This window comes from Maniola jurtina, chromosome 8 (assembly GCF_905333055.1).
Source record: "Maniola jurtina chromosome 8, ilManJurt1.1, whole genome shotgun sequence".
NCBI lineage: Eukaryota > Metazoa > Arthropoda > Insecta > Lepidoptera > Nymphalidae > Maniola > Maniola jurtina.
The window spans coordinates 9,989,114-10,000,518 of NC_060036.1; the positions used below are offsets into that span (position 1 = coordinate 9,989,114).

Genomic DNA, 11,405 nt, shown 5'->3' on the forward strand with positions numbered 1-11,405 from the left:
ACGCACCATTTTAGCTCTATGGGTCAACTGTCATGTCAAAAGTATTCATCCAAGAGTTCACCTTTAAAATAAGCACTAAAACCCAGTACTTTTGACATAATTTTGACACATAAAGTTAGGCGATGAAACCTCATTTTTAGGGTTCCGTACCTCAAAAGGAAAAACGGAACCCTGTCTGTCTGTCTGTCAAGAAACTTATAGAGTACTTCCCGTTGTTTTAGAATCATGAAATTTGGCTGGTACTTGTACATTCTAAAACAGTTTTTTTTTTAAATTTTTATGTACCTATAATAATTTTTGATTTATTGTGCAAAATGTTGGAAAAAATACCCGAGTACGGAACCCTCAGTGCGCGAGTCTACTCGCACTTGGTCGGTTTTTTACGATGATGATAAACCTTTATGATAATTTCGTTATCTACCCTACCCGTTATTTACATCCTTGATATACCTACTTTGTCATCGTTAGCTGTCAACTTTTAATTATTGAGCAATGATCTAAGTGTCTAGAATCTCTATGGTCTATCTCTATTCTCTAGTGTCAAATGTTATTTACGTCATTCATTATAATTATTGTGTAATCTCGTACATATAATTACTAATTTTTTGTGAATTAAAGCATAGGCAATGTTTTGCGGTATTTCCTTTATTATTTCAATCCTAATATTATGTTCATGAAGTCTTATCTTCTTTTTTTTTTTAAATAAATAAGATCATCACAAATCTCGGCATCAGATATACTCGTACATCGATGGAAGGATTTGAATCATGCGTAGGTAAATCTTGGTTTCGCGCCCCGAACGCCTTTAACCAAACAAATAATCTATTCAGCCAATTTAAGCGACCGTGTTAATCGTCATCATCATTAACCCGATAGACGTCCACTATTGAGTGCTGGACATAGTTCTCTTACTTGTAGGGACTAGCATACGCCACGGTCTCGCGCCGCCTAAATCCAACGATTCTCTAATCCCTGCAACTCGTTTAATATAGTTTTTCTCTTTATTGTGTTTTTCAACGCTGCACTTTCGGCACGAGGTCGCCATTTTAGCACCTTGGCACTCCGACGTAGGCATAATTTTTCGAACTAAGTAGGTATGTCTTACTAATTTGATCACGTACAGAAACTTTGATATGATTTGATTTTAGCAGTAGTATGTAATATGTAGGTATATATGTACCGTTTGTATCCAGATTTTGTGTGTTCAACCGTAGTGCCTAAACTACTGGGCCGATTTTGATGAGTGAGGTGTCAATTGATTCGTTGTAAACATCGATGTATAAAAGGCCCGGGTGACATAGGCTATATTTTGTACGAAATCAATTGACTTAGATCAAAATAATCTATCGAGTGGGATGTCAAATGAAAGAGGAGAAAATTCAATGAATGAATTTCATGAGTATAAAAATGTACAACAACATTAAAATACACCAGGCGATAGACAAACAATTATTTTACTCTAATATTTCCGTGTTTATTAAGACGGTTGCAGTCGGGTTTTAGTTTTCAACTTTATCTTGTGGTTTGTGCCATTATTTCTATTGATCCATTGACTCTCAACAATGTTTGACATTCTTCTAAAGTTACCCGTGACCACTGTGATTCACTGTAGTGATTCATCAGTCTTTATAATATTTTGTCCAACACGTCCAGTGCGTCCAACACTATTTATTTTTCGAAAAAACTAGCAGCCCACCGGAGAAAACAGGAGAAAACGTCAAATGTCAATTAGACACACAGAGTTAAGAGTACTTTTTACATACGGGAAGGGACTTCGTTTGTGTTGGTGTTAGCTGGCAGGCGTGCTCTGGCTTTTTGCAGTGTTTTTTTTTTTTTTGTTGAAACCGACTGGAAAGCGTTCTAAAGAGACTTTGTCTGTGGTGGCGTTTGCTGGCGCGCGTGTTGCGACTTTTTGGAGTGTTTTTTTGTTAGAAGTGGCCGGTTTTTGTGTCCTGCTGGTGTTTATTGGTGGTGGAACTGACCGAGGAACTGACTGAGAAGCGCTCTAAAGGGGCGCCGCGTATGTCGGCGGGCGCCGGCACAGACGAAGTCCATACTTATACATATAGTTTTCCTAACTTGTAAATAACTACAAACTTGACATTGGCTAATCAGTGTAAAGCCAGACGAGAGAAGAAGAAGCGTTCTAAAGAGGTGCCGTGCGAAAGTGCCGTGCGTATGTCGGCGAGTGCCGGCAAAGACGGGGTCCATACTTGTATAGTTTAACTAACTTGTTACAAATAACTACAAACTTGACATTTGCTAATCTTTGTAAAGCCATACGAAAGAGAAAAAAAAACATACGAGAAGACAACAATTTATTAAATTAAAAATTCCACCCAAATAAAATACCTAAATCACTGGGTTTTCGCCATTAGACTTTAGAGAAATGTGATACAAGTTTAATCACAACAAGCAACTATTTATACCAGTGTTTTCTGGACTTCCGTCTTCATTTATCAAAACTGGGTCGACTATTAATTGTGCTATTAAAAAATTCTTATTTTCTATAATAAATAATGATGCTGAATGATGCTTAGTAATATTATTTGCAGGATTTTTTCTAATATGAGCTAGGATTAGCTATGTATATATAGTAAATACAAAGAACTAGGAATCCTAACCTATCCTGTCCGTCTGGTACACTTTATCATTGCTGTTCTTAAGCTTGCCGTTGGAGGACTGTTTTAAGTGTTTCTTCACAATGGAAACGTCTCATATTAATGATTTTGCACTATCTTTCGAAAAAAAACGAGTAAGTGATTTTAATTATTTATTTAAATACTTAGATAAATAGCGAATATAGTAGAAATTATAAAGATTCCCCATAATAATATTATTATACTCTTTGGGCTCCTCACGAGCAAGTACTTTAACGGTCAATACTATTATTTTATCAATGTCTTATAGCAATATCAGCTATTTTTAGTACATTTGATATTATGACTTGTAACATTCTACTGATTCCTAGATATTTAGCTCACGGGTGGATTTTTTGTGTCCTGCAGAAGTTCTCAATAACAACAGCTATTGTTTACATTTTTCGCACATTTGTGTACAGAATGTTTCTTTGCTCTGTTGAAAGTGTCATTCATTACATTATTACTTCTTATGTTGTCTACATAAAAAATTGGTTTGGCATTCTTACATTCAGTCTTTTTCATTTAAAATAAATCGCTATCAGTCAAATTTTTATTTCCTCATGACTCTTTAACTTGAAGTATCTTACATAGAACATCTCTATAAGTCAAAATTGAACAGTTAAAAACTCCTTATCTCAAAGTCCTCGATAAGTCAAAGATTTGTCAACTCGAAATTTATAACCTTTCTCTTGAAGTTCGAGTTAAAGAGGCTCCATTGTAGTAGGATGCAATTTGGAAAGTACATCACAATAATATTATATACTATACTATAATACTATACTATTCTATATAATATTCAGTACTTACTTTATTGTAGAATAACAGGTTTCTATATGAAAAAATCGTTTTGATTTGGATTAATCACATATTATATACATATACAATATGCACACTTTAGGAATATTGGGAAATAAAAATGCAACTATACAAAAAAATATAAACTGAGTCTATTAGCATTTTTAAAAATTTTTTCATTAATTTTTATGGACAACATGCTTGACCAAAAAATTTATTCTGCCAAAATTGTTTTCATAAAAAAAGAGCAAATCGTTCCTAAGACGCTTTCCGTGTATTTTCTATGGTTTCAGATTTCCCCATACTGTCCAAGTTAAAAAACACACTGTATACCTACCTATTAGAATTTGAAATACTTTTTTAAATAAAAATAACGAGCAAACGACTCTTCTTTTGACTTTTCTGACTCAATAGCGGATATAATCTTTTAGCGTGTCCGTAGATAGTTAAATGTGCTGTCGTGCTGTTGACGTTATTTGCTGGCAAGGAATATATTGTAGGTATTGTTCTCGCATTCGCTAGCAGAGCGAGGCTCTCGTCTCGTAATAAGCGATCAATTTTAAAGACACATTGGTCATTGACCTAATCATGACCTAATACGTACGGCGAATGCCGGCAGTGTGTAAACATATTTATTTCTGATGCCCGCAGTTTCACCCGCGTGGATTGATCAGATCCCCTGCAAAATCAGGATTGAGGAGAAGAAAACCAAATTTTTATGGAACAATGTCGCAAAGTTCCTCTGTCGATTAAAAAAATATACACAAATCGGTTCAGAAATCTCGGAGATATCAGTGCATAGGTAGAAAAACACAACCTTTCCATTTTTAAAGTCAGTTAAAAAAGTAGCCTATGTTACTCCTTGGTTAATCCTCTACTTGCCTGTGGAAGTCCCGTAAAAATAGGTTCAGCCATTCTGAAGATTAGCCCGTTCAAACAGACAGTCACTTCAATTTTATTTATTAACTAGCTGATGCCCGCAGCTTCGCCCGCGTGGATTGGTCAGATCCCCTGCAGCATCAGAATTGAGGAGTTGGACTCCAAATGTCGCAAAGTTCCTCTATCGATTAAAAAAGAAATGACGCAAATCGGTTCAGAAATCTCGGAGATTTCGGTGTACATAGGTAGAAAAACACAACTCCCTTTTTGAAAGTCGGTTAAAAAAGTAGCCTATGTTACTCCCTGGTCAATTCTCTACTTGTCTGTGAAAATCCCGTCAAAATCGGTTCAGCCGTTCCCAAGATTAGCCTTTTCAAACAGACAGACAGACAGACAGACAGACAGACAAAAATTTTAAAAACGTGTGATTCGGTTATAGTATCGTTCAAATAACCATATGACCTTAATATGCGGTAGTTATTTCGAAATCACAGACAGACACTCCAATTTTATTTATTAGTATAGATTAGTATAGATTGTGTCAATCCCTTGATGATTGATGTTTGTATCCACTCCACAAAAGTCCGCAAGCTTGCCAGCGCTAGCAGTACGTGCTACGTAGGTAACACAAGAGGACCTGCAATCTGCATATTATATACGTTCAACGAGTGCGTTGAGGCAACGGACAGCAAACAGCGGAGCCCTAGAAATAGGGTCCCGTTGCACTTCGGGTACGGAACCCTAAAATACAAGGCGAAAGAAAGTAAAACCACTGATCATCGCCTATAATAAAGATAAACTAAGATCAGAAGTACATCGCACAATATGCGACAGGATAGTTAAATTTTATGTTCACCATAAACAACACACATTAACTGCAAAAAGCTCTGAATTATGAGCCTATTGAGTCTACTTCAGCTCAGAGTAACAAGAAAATACATTCCGTAACATTACACTGGGTAATGTGAAGTGTAGGTAAATAAAAATAGTCTAGAAATAAAGTTCTATTTTATTTTATCCAAATATTTATACTTAAGTACATAGATAAAATTTATAAAAGAGGTCACTGATTGACTGACATAATTAGGGCTTAAATATCTTTGTCCAGTTCAGTTTTGCAGGGTTCCGTACCCGAAGGGTGCCAATGGGACCCTATTATTACTTAGCCTCCACTGTTCGTCCGTCCGTCCGTCTGTCAGCGGGCTGTATCTCGTGAACCGTGATATGTAGGTAGATAGTTGAAATTTTCATAGAATGTTTATTTCTTTTGCCGCTACAAATTAAAAAAAAAATCAAAATGACTGCCACGAAAATTAATAAAAATTAAAGCGTTATTTCATGTACTTATGGTTCAAAATACTTCGTGTGCACGATGCAAGTACGACTCACACTTGACTAACTTTTTTCATAACATAACTCATTAGAAGAGAAAGTAAGTAGGTAAATACCTACTACCTACCTATTTTCAAAAATTCAAAATCAGGCTCTGATCGTTATCCATCACAAGAACTGCTATAATTTTTCTGAAATAAGTTGCGATACGCTACAAAGCGAAAAGTTCCGATAAGTAAGTCCTATAGTGAAGTTTCCCTCACTCAGATAAAGTTCGAACTGCCTTTTCAAATCATTAAATTAATGAACAGATTGTTTTTAGGGTCCCGTACCTCAAAAGGAAAAACGGAACCCTGTCTGTGCGTCTGTCTGTCTGTCCGTCAAGAAAACCTATAGGGTAGTTCCCGTTGACTTAGAATTATGATGTTTGGCAGGTAGGTAGGTCTTATAGCATAAGTAAAGGAATAAATCGAAAACCGTGAATTTGTGGTTACACCACAAAAAAAAATTAAAATGTGTTCTATTACTAAAGCGTGTATAATATTTACTAAATCACATTTTGCAGTATTTATACATAAAAATGTTCGAATATTTTGTACGATGGTACGGAACCTTTCGTAAGCGAGTCCGACTCGCACTTGACCGGTTTATTTTAATCTATCAAGAGGCTTTTTAATTTTAGTTTATACTGTACACGGCAAGAAAGTCTCCACCACTATAGGTACCTACCTAATCTGTTGACTTTTGCCTGGACTTGAGAAGATTTGATGGTAACTGCTGCTTTTTTGTCAGCTCTTCTCAGTAGTACTAGCTTTGAGTGCTTTTCGAACCGATGGTATAGACGTGGCGTAATATTGACTATCGTAAAAGCCAAGTTGTCTACATGAAATGTCTTGTGTTAGAACTTTGATTTTATTCTAATAGGTATATTGAAACTGCAACGGATAGAAATAGGTAGAAACTAGTAATTTGTTAAATACGTGGTATATTTATGTGATTTTATGCACATTTATAAGTAGGTAACTAGTAGTACCAAGTTTATAAGTAGTTGTTGCTTAGTATCTGTGACTGATAACTTAGTGATAACTAGTCAATATAATCAGACTGGGCTCGGTAATGAAGATAATGTGTTTGCATTTTGACCTGTTGGTAAATGTAATAACGAACTATAAATAAACTAGTAGGTAGATAGATAGGTACAATGTAACTGGTAGGTAATTTTTTATTTTAAACAGATCAGATAGTTATGTGTACCTAAGTTGTCTATTTCGACCGTTCACACCTTCGTTTCCTTCGTTCCTTCGTTTTTAGAGTTCCGTACCCGGAGGGTTCCAACAGGAGTCCATATTAAGTACTAAGCCTCCACTGTTCGTCCGTCTGTTTGCTAGTGGGCTGTACCTATCTCATGAACCATAATAGGTACAGTTGAAATTTTCGTTGAGTGTTGCTATACAAATAATAACAATTTCAAAATGGCCGCCATGAAAATAATTGTATGTACCTACATAAACGAAAATATATTAAGTATATTCAATTTAATTTTGTTTCAGTTAAGTTACTGCGGTCAAGATTGTCAAAAAATACCATCAGCGTTATGGAAAATGTATGGCTCTAAAGTTACGTATCTAGATTTGAGGTTAGTATTAATGCAGAGTGTCTTATGATAAATCAAATATTATATAGGATCTTGGTTTTGCTAATTACTTCTCAAACTAGGTACTTAACCGCTTCCAACGAATGACGCAAAAAAGAGGAAATAATAAAAACATACCGACAACGTCAGATGTTGTCGGTATGTTTTTATATATAGATAAATGTTTAGTTTGATAATTAAATTTATTGCTTTCTATATATACTGTATCAGATATTAAAACCAAACGTTAAATATTAGGGATTTTATAAATATTTAGTTTTTTCTATTTCCTGCAATGTTTTTACTTTGTGATTAATGGGTGACAAGTGCCCTTTTAGAATTTAGACATTCATCTGAAACCGTGAATTTGTGGTTACATCACAGAAAAAAAAATTAAAATATATTTTAATTTTCAAAGTAAGATAACTATACTAAGTGGCCTATATGAAAGGGCTTTACTTGAACATTCTAAAACAGATTTTTATTTATTTTTAAACATAATAGTTTTTGATTTATCGTGCAAAATGTCGGAAAAAATACCCGAGTACGGAACCCTCGGTGCGCGAGTCCGACTCGCACTTGGCCGGTTTTTTCCCATTGAGTCGCACTGTTACTAGTTGCAACCTTTTTATCCATTAGGATTCCCAAAAAGTCACACTGTAAATGGTTGGGTGTGACTCGTTGGGAGCCCGCCTTATAGGTTTTAACGAGGCAGTCGTATGTTTAATACGATTATTATTTCTAGTTACAACAGCATCGAGACGCTGAAAGGATTGGAGAATTTCACAGAATTGGAGGAGTTGATACTGGACAATAATAAAATAGGCGATTCTGTTTGTTTTCCGCTGATGCCGCGGTTGAGAACATTGTCTATTAACAACAACCAGGTAATCCAACGAAACTTATCTTTAAGACAAAGGAAAGGATATTCACTCTGCATATTTTTTAGCGATATCAAATCTGAACCGATTTCTTTTTCATTATGAAAAGTCAAGTTAGTTCCAACAAGAAAGCCCTCCCCAACAGACAGCAGCTGTAAATCATTCGCATTCAGTGTTATTTGTTTTTTCAGTTTAATGAATAGTAGATATACTTTGAACCGCAAAAATTATGAACCACAAATATTTATTATTTTATATAATAAATAAAATATGTAACTGGACTTTTCTGTGTATTGAATATATTTTGAAAATTATAATCGGAGAAAGAATTATTTTCGTTGTGGAGCACGGAACAGTTATTTTTGTCTGTCTGTCTGTCTGCTGCACTGCAATAACGAATTGAAGTAAATTTCTAAATCCAACTTTTCACATTTTATTTAAACATCAGTGGATGACGCAAAGACGCAAATGGTTGGACGATATAAGGGGGTGGACAGGGCTTAGTTACCCGAAGCTAAAAGAGGCGGCTTTAAATAGAGCAGCTTTTCGGATGATGATCGCCAAACTTCGTTTCGAAGAAGGCACGCGATGATGATGATGATCAGTGGATGACAAATACTCTTCTGCAATGATTGTACTAATTACAGATAACAGATTTAGATGGATTGATCAACAAAATAAGCGTGAAGTTCCCATCGCTCACATACTTAAGCCTTCTCAGCAACAAAGCTTGTCCAAATCAATTATCCGATCTCGACAAAGATGACAACGACTATCAAAGATACAGGTAAGTGCATAAAAACCGGCCAAGTGCGAGTCAAAGTCGCGCACCGAGGGTTCCGTACTCGGGTATTTTTTCCGACATTTTGCACGATAAATCAAAAACTTTTAAGCATAAAAATAAATAAAAATCTGTTTTAGAATGTACAGGTAAAGCTCTTTCATATGATACCCCACTTGGTGTATTTAGTATCTTACTTTGAAAGTTGAAAATACTATTTATTTGTTCATGAACACATTTTTTTTTTTGTGATGTTGCCACAAATTCACGGTTTTCGGATTTTTCCCCTTATGTGTGCTATAAGACCTACCTAACTGCCAAATTTCATGATTCTATGTCAATGGCAAGTACTCTTTAAATTTCTTGACACAACGAAGTACCTAATCCTATAAGGGTTCCTTCTTTCTTTTGGAGGTATGGAGCCCTAAAAACCGTACGGCACGGCTTAGCCGATACTCTTAGTCACTAGTCATGTGTATGCAAAACAAGATCCTAACGAGACATATGACGTAGGCCTTGTACAAAAACAGATTTCAGCCGGGCTTCTGTAATTAATCTTTGTCTATGATCTGCACAATCTACCATGTTGCAACTTCAAATTAGAGTGCTTGTTTTGCGCACACTATCAGTAGCCTCGACTGAAGCCTTACCCAGTATTAATAAAAACTAATTGCTTTTAGACACTTTGTTCTGTACAAAGTGCGAAATCTGTGTTTCCTGGACTCCCGGCGAGTGTCGTCAGCGGAGCGGCGGCAGGCGGCGACGCGCGGCGAGTTCATGCGCGTGCGCAGACCCGCTGCCGCCGGCCCGGCTCCGCCGCCGCCCTCCGGCCCGTTGGCGAGACCCTTACCTGTCGACTTCAACTCGCTGGGAAAACATAAAGGTATTCTACCTCCATCTAATCCAATCCACTCGCACGAAACCTTTAAAAATGCTCAACGATCCTGGCGTCCTGGTGATGTGGGGTCTTTTAGCACTGCTTTCCGGGCGAGGTTGCTATTCTAGCACCTTGCGACCAATGGTGTGCAGACCAGAGAGGCATAAAAGCACTGCTTACCTTAGGAGACCTAACTCAAACTTCATTGTTCATTAATTCATCAGTATCTACTTACTTAATGTTTACCCTCAAAACTTGTGCACTTTTCAGATTTGCAACCCATAAGCTGTGATCCTAATTTCTGATTTGATCACAGAGAAAAACTCCAAGCATAGTAGTTCTCTACATCGCTTGCTAAGTGACTGGCTTTATTATGAGGTCCATAGTTAGCGACCATAAGCTCCTTAATACTACCATACCTCAAAAAGGAGAAAGCAACCCTTACAGGATCAGTTTATTGTCTGTCTGTGAATCAAACATATTTGTTTCTTTTCTGTGCAGGCGCATACGGCAAATGTATCTACAAATACACGGGAAAACACTCTGAGGGCAACAGATTTATTCTCAACAGCGATTTATGATATCTACTACAATTTTTTTTATAAAGTGTGCCATACATACTTAGAAATGTTCAGCTCATATTAGCGTAAGTCGATAAGATTTCTCTAATAATATATTGTTTGTGCAAAACCTGCATTACATTTTAAAACCCGACTTACTGCCATCTTGATTAGTGCCACTGCAGTAATATCGATTTGTTTAGTATAATATACTAATTAAAACAATTATTATGTTAATTGTAATTTGTAGATTTGCTTTAGTTTAAGTTGTGGTAGGCTAGGTAGCTGTATTTGATAGTACTAATTGATATGACAATATATTCCAAGTTTTGTACTAATATCACTGTTTGTTGTCCATTGTTATCAGTATAAGGATAGATTTAAGAAATATATTATCTGTTGCCAGAATAATAAACGAATACAGTCATAAATTTATTTTTTATTTTCTTCATAATAAGAATATACTAATCCTTGAAAACTTTAGGAATGCATGGAGACGGGATAGTATTGTATATGGAAAATAAATTAAGTACTAAATAATTGTCCTATATTACAGTGTTAACTGCGGTTTATCTTATAAACCCCGCGATACATTAAAATGTACTTCCCGCCAAGCTTTGTATGTACATTTAAAATCCCTACGTTATATTTATAGGTATTTACATCAGAGTTTTAATAAATGCAATTTATTGGCCTTTATGTGGAAAGTTGAATAAATAATATTCCATAATAAAATAATGAATAAGTAATTGAAGTATTTTAGTCTAGCTGAATTGTCAATAGAGAAATCAAATGAGAGAATCAAATAATACGTTAAGACCAAGAAAGTTGATGTAAATAACTAATATTTATTTAATGTGTAACACTGCTTAAACGTGAAAACCGTCGTTATAAAAAAATTCAGGTACACGTACGATAAATCAACTCTTGAAAATTAAAAGTATTTAAATTATTCATATTTTTGTGTCATATACCAAAAAAATTAAAGTTTATGAACTCATTTGTAAATTATTATCATTTTTAAC

The 11,405-nt window shown here is 35.5% G+C and overlaps 1 protein-coding gene across 3 annotated transcripts; it reads left to right on the top strand.

Moving 5' to 3' along the window:
- The first annotated feature begins 2,317 nt into the window (after window positions 1-2,317).
- LOC123867851 (leucine-rich melanocyte differentiation-associated protein-like) lies at window positions 2,318-10,811 on the top strand. Of its 3 annotated transcripts, XM_045910149.1 has the most exons (7): window positions 2,318-2,469; window positions 2,556-2,755; window positions 7,199-7,284; window positions 8,027-8,168; window positions 8,810-8,949; window positions 9,624-9,826; window positions 10,322-10,811. In XM_045910149.1, exons 2-7 carry the CDS (start codon window positions 2,705-2,707, stop codon window positions 10,399-10,401), a joined length of 702 nt encoding a protein of 233 aa, XP_045766105.1. In that variant the 5' UTR covers window positions 2,318-2,469; window positions 2,556-2,704; the 3' UTR covers window positions 10,402-10,811. The 3 variants fall into 3 exon arrangements, with proteins under 3 accessions (XP_045766105.1, XP_045766104.1, XP_045766107.1); XM_045910148.1 differs by having other exon boundaries at window positions 2,318-2,755; XM_045910151.1 differs by having other exon boundaries at window positions 2,318-2,755; window positions 9,644-9,826.
- Window positions 10,812-11,405: the final 594 nt, after the last annotated feature.

Excerpts from the sequence above, each read along its gene's own strand:
- LOC123867851 (XM_045910148.1), top strand. The coding sequence starts at position 2,705 with ATGGAAACGTCTCATATTAATGATTTTGCACTATCTTTCGAAAAAAAA. Across the intron at positions 8,950-9,623 it reads AACGACTATCAAAGATACAG|ACACTTTGTTCTGTACAAAG; the intron begins GTAAGTGCATAA and ends AATTGCTTTTAG. Across the intron at positions 9,827-10,321 it reads CTCGCTGGGAAAACATAAAG|GCGCATACGGCAAATGTATC; the intron begins GTATTCTACCTC and ends TTTTCTGTGCAG.